Below are 21,507 nucleotides of genomic sequence, written 5' to 3'. Positions count from 1 at the left end.
GATCTGAAGCCAGCCTTTCCTAGAAGCGTCTCTCTAAAGAGAAGAGGTTTACGCTTTCCTTATACTTCAGATGGATTAGAGTACAAAAGGCTGTAGGCCACGCAAGTGCTTCCGGACCACATCACGAGCACTCAAAGCTTAACGTCCCACAGCCACAAATGGTGGTTATTTACAGGGTACACTAAGCCATGACAGAGTAATCCAGACACCATTGGGGACCAGTCAATGGTGCTCAAACACTCTTCAGAAAACATCTGCACTGACTGCGTATGGTAAACCAGCAGGAACGATTTCTCGTTTTGAACAGAAAGACGCGTGGCAGGCTTCCACGTACCGTCAGAGTGAAATCGTAACAGTCAGGGAGCTCGTGGTGACGAACGGTCTGGAGGTTGATTGCCTTCAGATTGAACGTGAGCTGCACCATCACCAGTCTGCAAAAGAGCTTTGTATTAGGTTGTCACAGGGAAAATGCACAAATACCCCAATACAGGAGGTGCGGATTCCTCCTCACCTGTGGAAATCCAGAGTGAAATTCAAGTTGTGCTTTCCCACTGTTGTGTTGTCTAACGGCGTCATTGGCTCAATGTACAAGCAGTCTGCAATGGATAAGTACTCACAACAATATCTCATGGGTTATCACGGTCTTTAACTGTAATCTGCCTTTCCCACTCACGAGGCCGTAAAAAGCTGTTGACTATACCAGACAAGATAACACGCTTAAGTGAGGAGTCGTTTGGGAAGCTAGTTGACAAATATATTGGCTTCCCTGAACCCGCCAAGTTATTCATCATGAATTCATAGGGAAGGCTCCTGAAATTAGCCTGAAATACTTGCATTAGATGGCCATCGGTGCTAACGGCTCATCATTTGTTTTGTAGCAGTAGACATAAAGGACTGTCACCTTGGAGGTGAGGGCTAAAGGTTGGTTACACGATAGTTTTCTGACCAGTTTTGGTTGGAAATAAGTTCAATACAGATCATGTGTTAGGACATTAGAGGACTGTGGGGTTTTTTAAGAATTAAGCATAAATGTAGGGTCCCTCCTCCCAAAGAACTGACACAATAGATTAGGCTCATCACCAGTCACAATCTCTGGATCTATATCAAAGGTGTCATTTCCGGGACAGATGATTCCTCGCTTGTAGAAATGCTGACATACAGCCAGAGCTGTCTCTTCTGCTCCCCTCTTCTCATAAGCATGGTTTCCAACAGAGATGTTGGGCAGCTGTAAGTACTAAAGTTCAGAACAAACAGACAAACCAGCTTAGATGGCACCAAAACTGTTAGTCTTGTGAAAAAAAAGAAAGGGGGGGGAAAAGAAGCACAGAAGTGTTTGGATCTATGCCATAACCCATCTTTTTCATTTAAAAGGTCACCTAAAGAACTTGGAAACCTACACCACGCTACAGCTGAGACCTCAAATACTTTAAGGTATTTGACAAAAACAGTAAGTGCAGGATTTGGTTCCGAATACCTTTTTGCTTATTATTTTTTTTCTCTTTACAATCCTTACTAGAAAGCGTAATTCATTATTTGCAAAGTGTTCTGGCTCAAGGACTGCATTTAGCGCAGAATTAGTATACTGATTAGTTTTAAGGATGTCACCACAAGTACAATGCTCTGGCAATGACGGAAAACCTGAATGAGTCAACATTCAGCAACTGGCACAGAAGTTCAATTCCAGGCACCATCAGGGAACAAGGAAGAAGAAAAGGCACCCAGGTAAAAAGCATATGTATTGTATATATTGCAGTGACGATCCTTACCTGGTTTATTGCAAAGAATATTTGGTCATAGACATCTGTCTGTGTGTATACAGCATAGGTATCATCCATTCTGTCCATGTATCCTTTCAAGAAGAGATGTTTGAATGCAACAGTGTTCTCTTCTTTGAAGGCGACCACCATTTGATTGCTCAATCCAAACACCACCAGCTGAAAAAGACATTTATATTTCCTGTTCAAAGACAAAGGTGGCTTCTGGATTAACCTACAAATCCTGTCCTGCAAACAGCCACACTTCCATCACGCTGGTAGACACGGCACTTACGTGCAGGCTGCTCCATTTCACAGCTGGTCAAAAGAAAGTTTGACTTTAGAGAAACAATGGGCTTCAAGAATGTTCTTTTAACACATTTACCAGCATCTTGGCCAAGGACTCACGTTTTTACAAAGAAAAGGATACCATCTCAAATTCAAGCTACCCATATACTGTTACACACGCTTTGTTAGTTCAGCCAGACATTAATATGACTTGCCTTGGGGAATATCAGTGTTCCTCAGCCAAAAAGGCAGGACAGGACTTAACCAGACCCCACTTTGAAGTCCTTACTCCAGTGCATAAAAGGCAAATTGAGGCCAGCTCAGAAAAACAAACATCTCTCCCTCAGGTTTCAGTGAAAGGTGCTTTGAGAATAACCGATCAAAACTGTGCTTGTAACAGGATAACCTCTGAAGCTGTTAAAAAAATATACTGCAACTGTTCATGAAAAGTTAGCATAAACCCCTGCTAGCTACCGTCCAGGCTGGAAAAAGTGCCTAAAAGAATGTGATGCATTGTTCGTGGGAGCTTGCAATTCTCTTCAGCGACTATTGTTTCAAATCCTGCGTTAGGAGTATCATGAAGCCACTCATCAGAGATAAGTCTGAATCAGTAGTCTACAGATTAGTTTTATGGCCACGATGCAAACTGGATATGTAGGTTTTGATAAGGATAACTCAGTTACAGAGATACTAAAATGCTCTGTGGGCAAGCTCAGAGTGCTAGGCACACAGAAATACACCAGCAAATCAACAGTGCTAAGATTGAATTACCTACTGGCAGATTTTCTCTGAAAAGTCTAAATCAGTATTAGTTTCTTCCTTACTTATGTTCTTCCACCAACAGATTTTATTTCTAGTGGCAAAATGGGACAGATGACAATCAGAGGATAATGATATATTTAAAACTGAAGCAGCAAGGGCTACAAACACACTGCCAGATGTATAGCAGAACTTTTATTTCTGCACTTTGTCCCATCATTCATGCAACCACGGAAAACATTCTTCTCTATACTTGTCATGGCAGCGACACCACCATAAAGGTAAAACACATGCAGGCAACTCTGAAGGATCATCATCTGAGGCTTTAGAAAGGTTTGAAAGGTTTTATGAAAGACCTTCTTCCTCCTTAACCACAGAACTTTGTTTGAGACAAACAATTGTGTCTTGGGCAGCAGATAAATGTGTCATATGAAATCTGTGGTGCAAGGCTGGGTGAGAGGAAGAGTGGGGCAGAATTTCTGGTTTTTTTTCAATTCAAGAGTTTGTATACCATATTAGAGGCACAAGCAAACATCATGAAAAAGCCACCAGTTTCAGTTCATATCACTGCGATATTGAAACACAAGAGACTGACTGTTCCTTCCCTCGGTCACAAACATGCTCAGAGTGAAGGTATTGGGGGGGAATAGATGTGTAAGGATGCCATCCTCGGTGGAAAAAAAGAGGGGAAAAGAAAAAAATAAATTAAAAAGTAAAATTAAATACAAGTAAAAAAATAAATTTAAAAGTAAAAGTCCTTAAACATGGTTCCTTTCATTTCCAGTCTTAGGAAAGCTCTTTCAGTCAATAGTTTTAGGAGAAAATTATACCCTCTGAGATCTAAGCTACATATATGCAACTAAGATAGTTTTGCAGTCTATTGTCTCCCTGTCTCTGCACCACACCAAGAACAGCATTTGTCACCTGTACTCCTTATTTGAGTTCCCACAGGCTAAGAAGAGTCCCTGCTTACATAGTTACTCACCTGAATAGTAACCATCGCTATTTTGAGTAGCTGAATCCCAAGTTTCCAAGGTTTCCTGCCCCGGGCCCAGAATTTCTCACATGGGTTCATGAAGAAGAATTTTAACTTCCTTCTAAGCTGGTCCTCCAAAAGCCGCTCCTGTGATACTGACAGGTGTTGTTTGTAGCTGCAAAGATTTTCATCATTGTGAGCACTGCAGCTGCTCACAGCCACTTCAGGATTTTCCATTTCTGAAATGAAAAGAAGTCCATGTCAGTTGGAAAACATGCAAGCATGAATACAGTAGCATCGGAGCAGTCTGCACTGACAACCTGGGCTCCAAAGGTGTTTATCTTCCGTGAAAGGCACTCGCACGTGACACTGAATTTAAGACTTGCCTCATAATATTGCACATGTTCTGCAGAAACCAAAGAAAAGTTTGGACAAGCTCTCAAATTTGCAGAGAGGACATTTATTTAATAGCGGAATTTTGGTCCCTTTGGAATTATGGAGTCACTTGCTGAAAACCTCTTCCTCTCTCACTTCCCAACATCAACATCACGTATGCAAGACATCCTGACTCATTTCCTTCTGTGTCCATAGGAGTGCCAAAAGCCTCTCATCTGCATTCACTCTTCTGGAAAACTTATCTACTGCTGTAGCGGGTATTTTCCCCTGCTGTCAGCCTGCTGCCCGGTCCTTGAAAGAAATGGAGTTTTTAAGACAGCATTTTTCTTAGACATCAGTATTAGCATCGTTCATTCTTGGAAGTGGAGACCCAGCATGCCAAACTGCAATTCAGATGAACTACCTGAGCATGTTACCTGTCATTTAGCAAGATTATATCTAATTCTACAGCTGTAAAAGACGGAATGCAAACCAATGGTGATCACGAAGCAGACAAAAAGACCAGGAGGTAATTGTATTCGAGCATCATGATTAACAGAAGAGACTCACATTGTACACGGGCATGAGGGGAAAGATTAGGAGAGAACCTTATAAACACAGTTTGAAACATTACTCTCTATAATATTCAACATGTTTAGCTGTTATTCTGTTACTAACTTTACTGACTCCCAAACATTTTATAAATGCTTTGTAAAGTACTTAATCGGTAGCCAGGAACATTGATTTCATATAAAAGATTGTTGACTTCAAGAACAGAGGAGACAGCCTAGGTGGTGAATAAATTTAAAGATGTGCCATACTAAGCAAATGGGGTTTAATTTGTGTAAGAAAGGTTTCTTATATAACTTATATAACACAAGAATCACCACCAAGATTAATTTTCAAAAACGTGTCGATCACAACCGCTCTCCTCGAGCAGCCACGGCACACCCCAGAACACAAGTCTCTTTGCAGGTACCACCCCAGACCCCGTAGGGGCTCCACAGCTGAGGGTGCGACAGCCGGCAGCGCCCGCACCAGGCAGCCCCTTCCCACCGCACCGCACCGCACCGCCCGGCCCGCTTCGGCCGCTCTTCCCAGCCGCTGCCCGCGGCTAACAAACACACCCGCGGCCGGCTGGGCTTGCACGGCCTTTCAGGTCGCACAGGGGACGGGACGCCGGCCTCTCCTCCCCGCCGCAGGGCACCGGCGACTCCCCGGGAGCAGCCGCCGGCCGCCTCGCCCGCACCCCCGGCGCAGCGGGGGCAGCCCCCTGCCCCTCCCGGGCTTGGCGCTGATTTACCGCGGCACCCCAAAACCAAAAGTTGGAGGCCGGGGATACGTCCCCCCGCCCCTCCCAGGCACCGCTTCGTGCTTTTAAAGAAAAGGCTTCATCATACCTGCCAGCCGGGTCATGCCACTGCCGGTAAGGTCCTGCTGCTCCCTGGCCTCCCGCCCAGGCAGGCAGCGGGGCCCGGGGCTGCTGGCGCCGCGGGGGCGCCCGTGGGAGCAGCCGTGGGAGCAGCCGTGGGAGCGCGGCGCCCGGAGCCTGCCGCCGGGGCCACCCCGCCGCTGCCGCGCCCTCCCGCGTGTCGCGGCTCCGCAGGGGGCAGGGCTGGGAGCGGGGGGGCTCCGCCGGCCTCCGCCAGCCCGCCCCGGCCTCGGGGGCTGCGCTGGGCTGGTGCCGTGCCGGGCTGTGCACACAGACACACGCGGCGTCCGTCACCGTCTGCTTCACATCGCCCTCCTGCCGCACGGGACTGGAGGCTATATATACTTTCTATAGGATGGTAACGCCGTCTCCAGATTTATTACCTTAGGCTTCTGCATCAGGAGGAGAAAAAAAAAAAAAGGTAACGCTTATGTTATAATTAGTTGTGTCCCATCTGTAATAAAAAAACTCGTTCTGGACACTGAATTGTAGTTATGGAGGGCAGCCAGCCCAGTGAACTAAATGGAACGACTGATATGGTTAAGTCATTCCACTTACATGCAATTAAACTACTAAAGTTATTAACCGTACTTCAGAGAAACGGTCTCCTGACCCGGGCCTTGGCCAGTTGCACCGCAGAAGTGACCGCTTTGGCGTTGCTGCCTGACGGGAGGTAGTGCCCGGGAGAAAGCCCGGGTTATGGTAACTGCACCCAGCTGCCTAATTCGTGCAGCAAGCACCGATGTGAGCATTGGGATAAAAAGAGAGGGTAAAATAAGGGTAAGGCAAAACCAGGGAGAGTAGCAGGCATTTTAAGAGAGAAATAAGAGAACTTCCTGGCAGTGGAGAAGGAAATGTAAGACAGCAAGGATCCCTCCTGCCTACCATGAAGGAGGGGTGGGAGGTGGCCCTCGGAGCGGCACCAAAGACCAGCACTGGGTGCTCCACAAACACAGAGGGAAAAATACTGCGGGACTCCTGTGTTTTATATTGCAGCAAAGCAAACTAAGTTATTTTTTATGCATCAAACATATGAAAGATGTGGAATACAAATCTTCATATTACCAAATCGCATCGAATCATCTCAACCTCCTTCCCAGCTGGAGAAGCCCCCAGCCACCGCCTGGCAGCTAATGGCGAGGAGATGCTGGGGCGGGGGGACCGTGGGTGGCTGTGCAGAGCTATGGGCCACAGCGGCCGCCTACATCAAGCTCTGCTCCCCACTTACCCCGCCGGCCACACGCCTCTCCGCACAAGGCATGCTGGGACGTATAGTTTTTATCTGAACCGCTGCGTTCCCGCAAGGAACCTCCAATAGCAGCTTCCCCTCGCGGGGGCGGGTTTGAAAAGCAAAGCGCTGATTGCCTGTTGGAAGCGTCAATCCTGGCGCTCCCCGTTGCCCTGACAACCGCGCGGCGCCAGGGACGCGGCGGGGCCGGGGCCACGCAGGTAGGGCTGGTCGGGCGGGAGCGGCGGGAAGCGGCCGGGGCGAAGGGGACCCGGCAAGGCGAGGAAGCGGGCCCGCCGCGCTAGTGGAAGCGGGTGAAAAATGACAGGCTTGAGAGCACGGGCAGCAGCCGACAGGGAATACCCGTTGGGCCGCGGCCTGCTCCGAGCGACCGAGACCACCTCAGCCGCCTCTTTCACCGTGTAACCCGCCAGCGGGCTCAGCGTCTTCCTCTGCCCCCGGGCCTGCGGGGGGGGGGAAGGGCCCGGCGGGCCCCGGTGGGTGGCCGTGCCGAAGGCCGGAGGGGTGCTGGTGAGCAGACCCGGGCGGCTGCCACCCTCCCCTCAACGTGGAGCGAAGCCGGCAGCGCCGTGCACAGTCCTCCCGCCTCAGTACGTTCCTTTGTTCCAGCAACCTAGCTGTCACGTTTAAAAGATGAGATGATTATTATTATTATTAACTTTGTCCTGGCACGCTACTAAAATACTACTAAAAAAAAAAAAAAGGATAAAGTCTTACCTAGTGTAAATCTTTACAATATAACAGTTCTGGTTCAAGAGTCATAACAAGGCAATATATGCTACTGTGTGCTTCCTGACAGGATCATGCCCTGACAACTTCAATATCATACTTATTAACTATTGGAGCACCGACCAAATTGTTAATAAATTTTAATAACGTAGACCAGCTGTACTGGCTCACACCAGACGTTCTGTCTGGGCCAGTAAGGGCCTGGGCAAGATTATAATAAAGCCATATTCCCACTCTTCACACCCTTTTTTATTTATGGCTTCATTTCTATAGCCAGAGGTATTATCATTATTTTTAGTAGTCCTCAATTTTTTGTCTGTCAATTTGCCATGTTAATTTTTGAAATTGTGCACTTTGGGCAGCTATCCTGTCCACAGGCACTATGCTCCATAATTCAACTAGCTATTGTGCAATGAAATACTTCTGTCCCCCTTTTGTTTGTTGTCAGTCTGTCCCTCGGTAAGCCCATGTGATGCCAGCTGGATCTTGTGTTACGAAAGACCATGAATAATCATTCTCTGGTCACTTTCTCCATGCCTCTCATGATTTTATTGACTGCTGTCATATCCTCTGCAATCCAGGCTAAAAGGAATTCTAGTTTATTCCTAGTACAAAACACATTCCATATCTTTAATCATTTATGCTATACCTTTTCCAATTCTATTCTATTTCTCTTTGAATGGAAGAAAGGAAAGAAACAGAACACAGTATTAGCCAATGTTTTAATGAAGTTTTCCATTTTGTTCTCTATGCCTTCCTTATTAATTCTTAACCTAATTTTACACGTGTTATACTTATCATCCCAGAGCCCGTAACTACCTCTATTAGTTTCTATCAAATAACAAAATCTACACCGGGTTCAAGCAGGCCTAATTTAATGAAAAGTTGTACGTGTGAAACCAGGTACCTTCCAATAGAACTATCCATATGGTGAAATGATTTGGCAGTTGCCCAAACTTAGCTTTACTCCCTACAACTTATACAATGAAGTTGTGTCCAAATATGCACAAGCATTATCAATAATAGAAACGTTAGGTGTTTGTATTATTTGCTTTTTGTGTAGAGCAAAGTAGAATAAATTTAATTAAAGGAAACATTGTATTCAAATTTCTGGAGAGATCAGGTCATGCTCAAGATGATATTTTTAACAAGTTCCTAAACGTTTACAGACAGAAATGTGATTTTTAGCTTGATAGTGACACAAAAACAAAAAAGCAAGTAGCACATGTTTTTGATAATTTCCTTGTAGTGCTTTTGTTAAATGGAAGCGCACTCGATTCTTCTGTCATTCCAAAATGTAGTAAATTACACTGCTAGATTAGTAATGCACGTAGTCTTTACTTTAAATCATTCAATTAGGCAACTAATGAATCATTCTGTGTCCTCAATTCAGACAGCATCTTTTGTAGTACTGATAGCTAATTAACTTTCCTCTTTTGCCATACCTAGCAACTTCACGGATCTGTTTTATAACTGTAGATGTTTCAGTACATTAAATGATTAGGGGAACACTCTGATCTTACTTCTTCTCTTGAGCCTAATGTTCAAAATATTACAGCCATCTATAAATAAACTAGGCCACAAAACGTCAAACAAAGTTGTCAAATATTTACTTGGGCTTTACCAATTAAATAATGTAAAACTGTGCTCCACTGAAAAACTACTGAAAAATTAGACTGAACATATTTAATGAAGTTTGAATATAATACGTTACCTACTTTTTAAAAATAAAAAATATGGCAATGTTTATAGCAACTGTGGGTTTTTTGTAGGTTTTGCACTCTTAAATTTCTTAAATTATGTTAATTTAGATGTTGCTTCCAACTTCTCAATCATAGAATCATGAATTTATGTAAGGATTAATGGAAAGGCATAATACATTTGTATATTTCTGGACAAAAATGCTTTCTAAATAAGCAACACAGAAATATCCCTAGGAGGATAGGAACTAATCGCAGATTAAATTATCTTTTTTGTCATATTTTCAGACAGTTCCATAATACAGACACCAATTTTTTTCATAATTTTCTTGATAGGATTTGGTACTTTGTGTAAAAACTCAGGCAGTGAAAAAACCCAAACCCCTGAAGTAAGAGGCAACTTCTGAAAATAGTAGCTTTTATCTCACACATTAAGAACTATTAGGATTTTTTTTTCTTTTTGAAGAGGAGGGGTGCAAAAGACTGCACTTCAGTAGCTATTTTAAAGTTTTCAGTGCATGTTGGTTTCCTGCAGGGAGCACCTGTGTAAAAAAACCAACTTTGTATGCATACTTTGCAAATGGCTATGGGCTTGATTATGCTTCCAGAGAAGTTTTTAGAAGTTCTGCCTTTGCTTTCTTTGGAGGCCTTATATGTTTCCTAACCATGACAATCATATGCCCACAGGATGACAAGTGGGTAGAGGCGATATGGCATTAAGGATATTGTAAAAGGAGATAATTACTTTGTGCTTTTCTATCTGCTTTCCAGTTGGTGAGGTTCTGTGCATCACAGATGGAACCGGGAACAGTCCTATTGACTGCTGTATTCATTTGCAACCTTAAACAGGGATACTTCTTGTATTACATACACAGATACGTACACTCAGTCACCAGCACTGCCCTTATCTGTATCATGCTGTCTGTCCTGATAAAGGAGGAGCAACTGCATTACTGGGAGACAATTTTCAAAAGTTCTAACTGTTTTTATAGGTATAATATACTTGAAGTCAGTGGAAAGAAAAGGGATGTTTTTACTTGTAAGTTACTGTACTAAACATAGGCATGTGACTTATCACAGCCCTCTCAGTGTTTCCTCTATTCATGTGACTTAGGGTTTAGGTTACTCAGAAGAAAGAACTTGACATTTCCAAACTGGCTTTGTTTCAGTGTATACTTAGGAAATGGTGAAGTGAGACAACGTGACTGTAATATATATGAGATGGTTCGTATTGTCCTTCAACTAACTTCTGAAACAGCTGGCCTCTCCTCCTGTCCTGGAGGGCTGTCTCTCTTATCCAGAGGCATCAAGGTTGGTTTCAAATTAGAGTAGTCACAGAATCCATTTATAAAATGGGTCACAATTTATGATTTTTTTTTAAATGTAAAATATACAGGAAGATGGATAATAAATAGCTTTGTGCTTATTTTTTTAAAATAAGGGAAAATTAGCCTCTTCTAACCATCTGAATTGATATGCACTCTAAGTTAGGTAGCCCTAAGTGTTTCAGAACTGTAAGCATATCGTTCAGTGTAGAGGCTCCTTGGAAAGATTATGACTGGGAAAATATATTGCATGTTAGACGTAAATATATTGTCAATGTTTATAGTCCTGTATTTGACAAAAAGACTGTGAGAATGAGGGCAGAAAAACCTCGTAACTTTCTCCTTATGTTCATTATACATGACTTGCGGGCTTTTTTAATCTTCCAAAAACATCATCTCTTGCAAGGCAAAAAGTTTCAGAATTCTGAAACATTCATCTGTTTTGCAGTGGTATTACTACTGCTTTTTGGAAAAAGCAGAAGATTAAATTGCTACAGTTCTTCAGATGGATTAATGAAGGGGGCTGTATTTGCCATGATGATCAAACAACAGAGAAATGCACTAACATCCCATGGATGCAGCTTGTCACCTGTGATCTGCAAGATCCAGTATGATAGAGAAAAGAGCCTGAGGATTTATAGAGTATTTTTTTCTGGTTTGATTGTAGTGAAAAAGAAAAATGCATAACTGTAGTAAGAGTGTCAGACTCTGTTCCCAGTAAAGTCAATAGCAAAATTTACCCTGAATACATGGAAAGTTAACATAGATCCCAAACCCAGGCTATAATCCATGACCTATATCTTGCCAGCAGTGGCCATCTCCAAACTAAAATGCAGATTGCAAGCTAAAATTATATTGCTTGCTTCTGGAGTATTTGAGATCTGTGTTACAAAGCCGAAAAACATTGTTTCTCCGTCTGGGAATGAAAGACCATCCCAAAGCCAGGATGACCACTGAAATTGCAAACGCACAGGCCACGGTGTGTTCGTTTTAATGCTCACGCTATTTTAGGCCTTTCATTGGGAAAGTCTCGAGATAGAACATTTATTTCATAAACTCACCTTTTCACCTTAAGCATCTTGACAGTAAATGGGCTGTTCACACGTGCAGGCAGACAGGCTGTAGCTCCTGTAAGAGTTCATCAGAAATAGTTGTGTCATGACACAGTTCTTGAAGGTGCCATCTCTTACTGTCTTATAAGTCCATCTACTTTCCTCTTATTAGTGTTAAGATAATAATAGCATCCAAATACTGTGGGTGCTTTGTAGACATTTAAAAAATAGTTCTTCTCCCAGTCAGTTTACAGTCTTAAGAAAAAGTGGGAACGTGGAAGAGGAAGGACACAAACTGTCCTTATCCCCGTAAAATACCTCTAGCTGTTCAATAACAACATCAACCGAGTTCCAATGCTTCTCCTAACAGAATTCGGACCATCCCGATTTAGTTGTTCCATCGGCTGCTGTATGTGTACCTTCCACAGGATGGTGCTGGCAGTGCGTTTTGTGGCGGTGCGCTGCGGTCTGTACAGCGGACAGGCTGTACTGCGTTGCCGCCTCTGCAATGGAACTGAGCCTCTGCGACACTGCTGTTCTCACCATGGTTCTAGGTGCTGGGAGGAAGGACAGTAAACGAAACAGGAGCAGACTTCTATACAGTATCGTCTCCAGCTGTGTGGTTGCTACGCGCAGTTATGCATACAACTTCTTTCCAAGTTGGTCCTCCACAGAGCTACACTGCAAAATGAACTGGAAATAGAAAAGCACAGAAATGCTTTGTGCATCTGAGTAATGATTTACACTTAAGGACAGCGGGACAAATATTTACAACTAGAGAATTTTCACCTGTGCTCTTTCCACTGTAGCTCAGGTCCTTAGCTTTCTATAAGGGAAACCCCTATCCTAACTTAACCTTTCACTGTTTTGGATAATCAGTTTCCATACTTAATCACCCTGGACAGAAGTATTTCTATTACATATTATATCAAAACACAGTTTATGGTCTTAAATTATGGAACGTATCTTTGGCTGAGTATGAAAATATTACTATAATGATAAACTGCACAAAGTCATGGACCAAATTTTCACTCATACATGGTGCATTCCATTGTGTGTTTAAAGTTTATTGATGATATGTATCTTTCTCTAGAGAAATCTGAAAAAATGTCAGAAAATCTCACATCCGGCAAGACCTCCTCAAAAGGTCCAAAAAACTCAGCAAAGAAACAGAAAGGTAAAAACAAAGCTAAGGAATCCTCAAAAGGAAAACGAACACAGCTTGGTACGTAAGGTACAGCAGCAATGAAATAAGCACTAATCTGGTCTCACATGACAGCTACCTTAATTATTTTGGTCCCATGCATTTAATAAAAACATGAGATAAATTAGAATAAGCTATTTTATATAAATGAGATCTACAATTACTGATTATGATTTTGTAACCAATATATGGAACATAACAAAGCTACATTACTATATTGACACTTTGCTTTGGTAGTTTAGACTTAATAGTTTGTGGTATCATAATAACAGTATTGAATGTGAAATTGGGAGGCTTAATATACACTAAGTGGGGAGATTCACAAAAGCTAACAGTCCAGGGACAGAGCATCAGGCAGAGAGAGATGCCCCCAGAAGCAGGAGTTCAGGTGCTCTGGATCACACTGTAAAGGTACAATAATAGAGCTTGAAAAATATACCAAAGTCTCACAATTTAATTTTGCAGTGCACTGTATTGCTTTTGTTATGAGATGTACTGAGATACTATCTCACCTGTGTCATTTATAAAGTGTATAGTTAATGAACTGTAAGGCTAATAAGCCTTTGCTATATACAAATATTTTTCCCAGTGATTCATGCACATTCTCAGAAAAGGTGGGAATGTACTCTTGCTTGGTTTGTTTTGTTTCATGGATTTTTCTTCTGCCATGACAGCCACCTTCCTGAAGTTGTTTTCCCCTTTTAAACACCTTTTCCCTCCCAGCTGATTAACAGCTGTTGTGCTCCAGAGAATATTCAGTACATTGGTGCTAATCTTCCTGTCCTACCTCACTTGAGGTTTGCAGACCCTCTTTCAGGAGCTGAAGAAAGCCCAGCTCCTGCAGCACCCTGCCACCCAGGGCAAGCCTGCCCACCTCCCCACTGTCAGAGGGGACTAACCCTGCACATCTGCCAGTTCGGCTACTGCCTGCTGTTAGCCAGCCTTGCCCATTTATCTCCTCTTCACATGACACGGTTTATATGGTCATTGCCCCAGGCAGGTACTATTCAGGTAACAGTGCAGTTTTCAACCATGGAAACTGCAGTTTGCACCACAAGATTTCTTATGGCTTCTCTCTTATGTAAACCACCTGCTCAAAATAAAAACGAGTTTTAAATCTCCACAGTTTCCAAATATGCTAACGTCTCCTTCAGATATAGACCTATTTTAAAAGGCATCACTCATTTCTTGTGTTAAACTTGAACTGAGGAGAAACTATTTTTTGTTTCCTCTTCACAGTTTAGTTTTATAAGTATATAGAGATTTTAAATATTGCCCTAACAAGGAAAGGACTGTATATGTATAGTTACTTTGTTGGGAAGGAAAATTACTGATAACATCATGTTGTTTTATTTCAGGTAAAAAAGATGATGTTGATCTTTCTATGGCTGGTATAGGTAAGTGCTATGATGACTGGGCTTTAAAGTAATAGTTTTGGAATGCTTTAAACATTTTGAAGCTTTAATGTTACTAATGCCAGGGAATGAAAAGGAAAGATTTTTTTATGAATGGGAAAAATTAGGAACAATGAAGAAATGCAGCTGTTACAGTAGTTATTGTAGGCAGCTCAGCAAGGAATGCTGAAACAGGTATGGGTTTGTAGAAGATGTTTTTATCTTGGATTGAGAGGAGTTGGGATCAGGGGAGAGAAAGAGCATTACAACAGAATTATAGGGTGCAAAATGTTTGCACTTAGTTAAGCAATTGAAAGAAAATCTTTTTATCCTTTTTTAAATATTTGATCTTTGTCAAATCACTGAATCTGGTGAGAAGATGATTTTAGCAGATCACTTGTTTTTTAATCATAGATATCAATAGACACTGATTGATGTCTTTTGCTGTGTAGAAAAAAAAAATCTGCCATTAAGTGTCACAAGATATCAAGCACTTCTCTTGGCTTATGAGCAAGAAAAATGCCGGTTTATGCAGTTTTACATGTGGCCATAGTTATGAGCTAAACCATGTCATTATTTGAATTGAAATATAGTCCTTTATCTTAAACACCAACTAATTTTAAAATGTTTTTTTCACAACTCTAGTTAGACTTTTCTTCTGACCTGATTTGTGCAGGTTATATATTTGGATATAATTTAAATTGATATCAATGTAAAATTTATCTACAGTTTACAGGAACAGCCCAAAAGGTTATCTTCTTAATTAGCTTTTAACAGTACAGCTTTTATTGCTAAAAGCTAAAACATAATGTGGCAAATATACAAACCAGGTAATTTTTAAAGAAATCATAAATCACTTGTCTTCCTACATAATCCTGTGAGCACATGGGTGGAAGTGAAAATTGCACTCTGATCGGCTTCACCGAAATGGGTAAGCTGCAATTAATGAAAATGGACAATAAGGGATCCCTCAGATGATGAAAAGTGTTCCTTTTAAAATGGTATTTACAGTGTTCCTGGAGCTGCTTAGTTTTGACAATAAGAGAGAGTTTTACCTCCACCTACTGGCAAATAAGGTTTGAAGCCATAATATCTAAATGATTGCTAGAAACCTGTTGCATTGCTAAAAGCAGGAAAAAAACGCTACTATATTCAGACACTGTCTGTGCAGGATTTTAACTGTATGCATGGTATGTTCTTAGCATAAGACCTGCAAGTGTTCTTTACTTCTCTTAGAGCTTTTTGGTCCTTTGTGAAGTTCTTATAACACTAGGAGCTGTAGACAGTTACAAATCATATGGTACAATTTATTATTAGAACACAATGTGAAGTCTCTTATTAGATTCTACATAGATTAGCTACAGACAGTAGATGTCAAAAAGGCAAACAGGGACTCCGGAAGATAAACAAGTCCTTGTTTGGTCTGGGGTTACCAACAGTGAGTTTGGACCAGATGACTTTCAGAGGCCTTTCCCCATCAACATCCCTATAATTTTGCATTTTTTTTTGAAGCATCCACACAGAAGTCCCAGAAATCTCTGAGATATTAAAAAGGAAAGCCATGCAATATCAACTATAACTTGTGAAGAAAGTAAATTAATGGACAGTGCATGCTACAAATGGATTGTGTACGCTACAAAATAACTGGTGAATGCCAAGTAAATTATACTTGGTTTAGCGCAGCGTATGCCAGAAGCATCATACATGTCATTAATTTTAGCGATGACCATAGCAGTGGAGGAGCAGCACTGAAAGATTTTAAAGGATAAATGTCAAATTCATCAAACATTATGTATTATGTGATAGGCTTATGCAGATTTAGCTTCCCAGATGATCGAGATTAAGAAGGATTTATTGTTTGGTCAGTCCTTGTTGGCTTAGGTTAGAGATGGTTTTGCAAAACATGCTGAGCCAGCTGGTCAATATCATAATTTTAGATATATCAACTTCAATTTAAGGCACACACAAGGAGAAAAGTACCACAGGTTCTGGGAATTAAGATAAAATATTAATTAACTCAAACTAAGAAAATAGAATGAAACAAAGAATATAGAAAGTATCAGCTATTATCACAAAAGCCAGTCCATTTCAGTACACAAAAATCCCCCATATACATGTCCTTAAATCTTTTCCACTTCCCGGTTTATCAAAAAGATGAACATTCAAAGTGAACACCTACTGGCCTTCTCAGACAAAAGCATAGAGGCCTTCACGAAGAACGCTCTTACTATGGCAGCTGAGACCTACGGCACGAGTCTGCTAACATGGCAGTATTGCAAAGGAGAAGAGAGTCTCTTAGGCTGCAGGACTCACCTAGCTGGGTCTACAGTGATCTTACTCACTGATATCCGTTATGTAAACCAGAAGGCAGAAGATGTAATTTGCGAAGGACCAATGTTACATACCTACATTGACATACATTTAAGAAGCAGCACTATATATTATCTTCAGATTGAGTGTTTGCAAAGCACAGTCACCAGGTCACCTAACTGCCCCCAGCCTCACTAAAAACAATGAAGGTAACAGTCTCACAGCTAGGATAAGAAATAGTTGTCTTGTTCTGAATTACCATGAACAAACCTAATAGAGGTCACGTGCATAGAAAACAGCAGCTATATATTCTCCAGCAAAGCTGAAAATAAAAGCTTGTATCTGGCTTGAATCTTAATGACCTTGCTTTAGTCTCACCTGTTAGTTGAGAAATAGCCTCAACTGCACTCTGAACTGGATGAGAGGAAGATAAAAGTCCAAAATCAGAAAATCATGCTTATTTGGGATGGTATTGAAGCCTTGTTTAGATTAAACATTGGCTTACCACACCATTGCTCTCCAGGGAAGGACTAGAGTATATTTATTGAAGGGCTCTCTTAAATCAGAGCCATGCAGTTCTGTCCTTTGTGTATTAAAAACAGTCCATTAATGACTCTTCACTAAGGCTCTTGATCACTTGTTGATCAAGAGGAAAAAACCCTCTCATTCTAGGAATAACATATTCATTCAGTAGGAAATGCTAGGTAGAGTCTTCTCCAAGATTAACAAAATGTAATATAATTTGTATTCCATGCCTTCCAAAATATCAAAAACTAAGCTGAGAGATTCAAAGGCATTCTGTTAGGAAACAGTAAAAACCCAGTTATTGAGGTATATGTTTATGTTTAAACAACACTCTGAATTTGTTTATCATGCAATTTTGTTTCTTTCATAGGCCACCCAGAAATCTTTCCTTTAGTTTTCACTACAAAGACCCAAGAAATTTTTAATTGCCGAGTCAATGAAGATGTCACAGAAGAAAATTGTTTCAAACTTATTAAAAAAGAGGACATCATTCAGGACCTGAAAACAAGAGCTGCAATTTCTGATTTCCACCCTGTCAAAAAAGTTGTCCTAGTATGTAGTTTATTTCATTCTCACTTTAAGACTTCGCACTCTCAGAATATATATTTGTCTAATGATAAGGTCTGTCCTTTATTTTGGCTTCCCCTAATTCATGGCCTACTTATTGAGAATCATTAAAACAGTTTCTTTTCTGTTTAATTTTCTGTATGAAGAGATTAGTTTTATCCCAGACTTATTTTTATTACAAAATAAAATCCATCTGTTCTTTTCAAGTAGCATATGGAATTCTCTGTTAACACCACAAGATTAACCAAAGATACTGAATTTACACGAGCAGTAGCTTTGCCAGTCACAAGAGTGTGTCTGTTTTGGATGTTATTTGCTTTCAGTTTTCCACTAATTGTTTTAATTAAAATAGGAATATCCAGGGGAAGAACTTTTGGTAGTTTTTGATGCAAAGTTCCAGTACGGACAGAACTTTTACCTTGTTGCTTCTGAGGAAGCCAAGGAAAACCTTCTGAAGGTAAGAAAATCCAAGTATGCCACAGCATTCTTCTATCTATGAATATTTCAGAATCTTGTCTCATACATATACCTCAGGAATGGTATTGTATTCCTAACCATCTGATGTGCTTGGCAGGCCAGAATATTTCTCTAAAGTTTAATCCGATAATGGAAAAATATGTGTATCACTGTAAAAATATTTTTTATACCAAGAAAGATTGAATTAAATTTTTGTATTCTACTTCAGAGGACCAACATAACCCCCATTGCTGCATTTTTATCATAAGTGTTAATGTCCCTGCCAAGACCCAAGTTTCTAAGATGTAAAAATAAAAGATTATAATATATTGGGCATCTTCCAAGAAACATTATAGTTATTTTTCACAATATATATGTATATATTCTTCAAATCATACGTTAAAATGTTCTTGAGTCCTAAATAACTCTAGATATATAGAGGATTTCCCCTGGTGCATTGCATCATAGGAGAAGTTTTATGGGTAGATTACATAATTTTTCAACATGAGTTTGTCACCCAGCATCAGGAGAAGTAGTAATTAATAGAAAAGCAAATTGCAGTTCCAGGCAGGAGGGCCTAATGTAGAAAATCACTATAAATTCTTTTTACTCAACAGTGATTTGCTTTCAAGACAGCAGTCTCTCTTTAGGAGTTAACTATTAACTATGTAATGTTTACTGGAAAATTCTAATGCACAAATGAACAAATGGGACCTAACCCAAACCAAATCATACCCAGGGCACTGCATAGCCAGACTTACTGCATTGAGACAAAAGTAAAGAATGTGTGAATAAAGACTGAAAACTGGGTTTCTAGTTCATACTTACATTTCAGTAACAAATTTTTGAAAAAGCACTGTTTCGCACTGTTTGATGTTACAGCCTCCAGAAACTGCAGAAGAAAAAGAAGAAGAAAAAGAAGAAAATAGAGAGGAAACTCTGGAAGTCCATCCTTATACGCCTCCTGTCCACAAACCTTGGGTTTCTCTTGGCAGCGAAAAGGAAGTTGAAGAAGAATCTGTTAAAGACACTGTTACGAAGGTCAGAATCAACAGATGTTAATCAAATAAATATCGCAAACAAATTTATTTTAAGTGCCCTTAAAAAGCATCAGAAAATTGAAAGCTGCAATTCTAGTTTTTCTTGGGGTCTTTCAAGAAAACAAAAAGAGAGAGAACTCACTCAACTTTTAACAAAAACTGAATGTGCTGCAGAATTTTTTTAATTTTTTTTTAACAACTGTTCTCTTTAAGTCCTGCAAATAAGGCATGTGAGACTGTATTGGATATATCTACTTCTTAAGTTGTAAGTTCAAAAGTCCTGATCATCTGGTCATTAGTAGCATCTCTGCCACTTTTTGCTCAATTTACTATCTGGCCAGATTACAAATTGAGTCATTGTAATTATATTCTAAGGACGTAGTTCTGTTTTCATGGAGCCCAATGAACTCTGTTTCATTATATGGATGGCATTTAAATAGCATGCAAGACTTGGAAGGGCTCTCTACCTCAGAATAAATGTTACCAACTACAGGTTATTACAAGCTGACTTTACAGAAGGACCTACTTGATTAACTACACTTACAGATTATACTGAGAAAATTATACATCCAAAAAGCAAATCCACTCACAACCGTCACCTAACTTGTGACGTGTGGGGCATCTCCAAGCATTTAACTGTCCATCAGCGATTTTTAGTCAATACCTAAATCACTGTTCAGGGATGACTGGCTAAGTTTTGGTAGCTCTCAGCAACTGGACATCTTGCTTATACTTAAAAAGATGTCTGATTGTTCTAAAGCTAATTCACAGTCACTAAATTTAACCCACATTCACAGTCTAAGTATTCTGTATTCTACCTCGCTGGCAAGGTCCACTCAGAAGTATTCTCAGCCTACGTTCCAGTTCTGTGGGAGTCGCTGGGAGAAAAAGTACCTGGCTAGGAATCCCAAGACAAAGCAATACCTCTCTACTGCCCATAGTCAAGTACCTACCTCTCTTTGTGGGTAGAAGCCAAGGCAGATTCCTTCTTCCTTCCCAGTTCTCACCATAAGGAAACTGCTCACTAAAATGTTTGTGGATCCTCTTTGGGGTACTTTTCTCTCCCTGGGCACTGCAAGGGAGGCTGAAATACATCACCCAAAGTTGAGAACTGCACTAAGAGGGAAGGGATGAAAAGTTAGGTCTTGGAAGCCCAACGCAGTATTAGATAAGACCTCCTGCAAATCAATTCTTTAATTAAAGGTGCAGCTTTGATATTACATGAATTAGAAAATGTAATTCTGTTATCCTACTAGCAGTAATCCAAAACATTACCTAAAGGCAACTTCTTGTTTTGGAAATACAAACCTGTCTTCTATTATGTATATAGGTTATTTATATAAGCACTTCAGAATTTCAAAATGCAGAAACGTAAGTAAACTCAGCACAGAAATCATCAATAGAACTAGTTCTACAATTACATGAATGCTGCCATTTTACAGGACGAACTTTCCAAAAACTTTCTCCTCTGCTAACTACAGAAATATCTGTTTTCCAGATTAAGTATATGATTTCTCGAGTACGCAGGAAATTTGGTGCACCAATTACATTTACTGATAAGAATGCTTCATATGTAAAAGACAGCTATGTTGAATGCATATCCTATCAAGACAAAAAGTTCAGTATTAAAATGCTTGAAAAAGATGTGGGTGTACAAATGGTTCCAAAAGTAAGAGAAGCTAGTACGCAAACAAAATGGTAAGTGTGAGAAAATATTTATTGGCTTATTTATTAAGCTATACACTGTTTCTGATCTCAACTAAAGCTAGGTAAATTTGAAATTGTTTCTGTACTTATGTTCAAATTTATTCCAATTGGTTAGGACCTATCCAAAAAATACAGCCACGCAGTATTTTCCTAGACAGTTGTCAAATGAAGAGAAAGAGGAGAATCTGTCATCCGAGAAGCTGAAAGACTTTCTTACTTCAGTACGTTTAAGGTAAAATTACTGCAGCAACACATTAAAGGCTACCTGAAAGAATACAGAATACAAGTGAGAACTCTCGTCTGAGTGGACCAGTGGTCTGGTCAAATACTGATTTGTTGTTGTTGTTGTTGTTTCTATATACTTTTTTGTGGGGTTTTTTTTTCTCCCCTCTTGCTTGTTATTTTAACATTAGCAAATATTAATATTTGTTTCTGAAAATTAACATGAAGTCCATGCTATATAAATATGATTGTTGGTTTAAACAGATGTTAGATACATCTTTTCAAACAAGCTGCTAAACTGATCTTTCAAACACTGCTCACTCAAGCAGAGGCTTATGCAGAATAGCAAAGGTGCTGTCCTACAGCCCTTAGTCATAGGGCAGGGCCCACTTACTGACACTTTTTGTGTGTACAAGAATTGGACAATTACGCTGTACTTGATC

General features: G+C 40.5%; 2 protein-coding genes across 5 annotated transcripts in view; one reads left to right on the top strand and one right to left on the bottom strand.

Annotated features, from left to right (window-relative positions):
* MCOLN3 (mucolipin TRP cation channel 3) overlaps positions 1-19,034 on the bottom strand; it is a 28,072-nt gene extending 9,038 nt beyond the window's left edge. The window contains exons 1-8 of one of the 4 annotated variants that reach the window (XM_054833500.1): positions 18,924-19,034; positions 11,958-12,332; positions 11,649-11,715; positions 3,787-4,016; positions 1,767-1,934; positions 1,081-1,234; positions 512-596; positions 335-431 (exon numbers count right to left, since the gene is read on the bottom strand). In XM_054833500.1, coding sequence (XP_054689475.1) covers positions 335-431; positions 512-596; positions 1,081-1,234; positions 1,767-1,934; positions 3,787-4,014 — 732 coding nt within the window. In that variant the 5' untranslated portion in view covers positions 4,015-4,016; positions 11,649-11,715; positions 11,958-12,332; positions 18,924-19,034. Of the gene's footprint in view, positions 1-334; positions 432-511; positions 597-1,080; positions 1,235-1,766; positions 1,935-3,786; positions 4,017-5,552; positions 5,914-11,648; positions 12,333-18,923 lie in introns of those variants that run through there. The other 3 variants (XM_054833501.1, XM_054833499.1, XM_054833498.1) reach the window with 3 other exon arrangements.
* Positions 6,993-21,507, top strand: part of DNAI3 (dynein axonemal intermediate chain 3) — a 28,257-nt gene continuing 13,742 nt past the window's right edge. Inside the window, exons 1-8 of the mRNA XM_054833497.1 lie at positions 6,993-7,033; positions 12,733-12,864; positions 14,202-14,240; positions 17,443-17,624; positions 17,992-18,096; positions 18,978-19,136; positions 20,634-20,833; positions 20,958-21,074. Of these exons, the coding sequence (XP_054689472.1) occupies positions 12,747-12,864; positions 14,202-14,240; positions 17,443-17,624; positions 17,992-18,096; positions 18,978-19,136; positions 20,634-20,833; positions 20,958-21,074 (920 nt within the window). The 5' untranslated portion in view covers positions 6,993-7,033; positions 12,733-12,746. The remainder of the gene's footprint in view (positions 7,034-12,732; positions 12,865-14,201; positions 14,241-17,442; positions 17,625-17,991; positions 18,097-18,977; positions 19,137-20,633; positions 20,834-20,957; positions 21,075-21,507) is intronic.

This window comes from Grus americana, chromosome 8 (genome assembly GCF_028858705.1).
Source record: "Grus americana isolate bGruAme1 chromosome 8, bGruAme1.mat, whole genome shotgun sequence".
NCBI classification, from domain to species: Eukaryota; Metazoa; Chordata; class Aves; order Gruiformes; family Gruidae; genus Grus; species Grus americana.
This window is presented reverse-complemented; position numbering and strand designations above follow the sequence as displayed.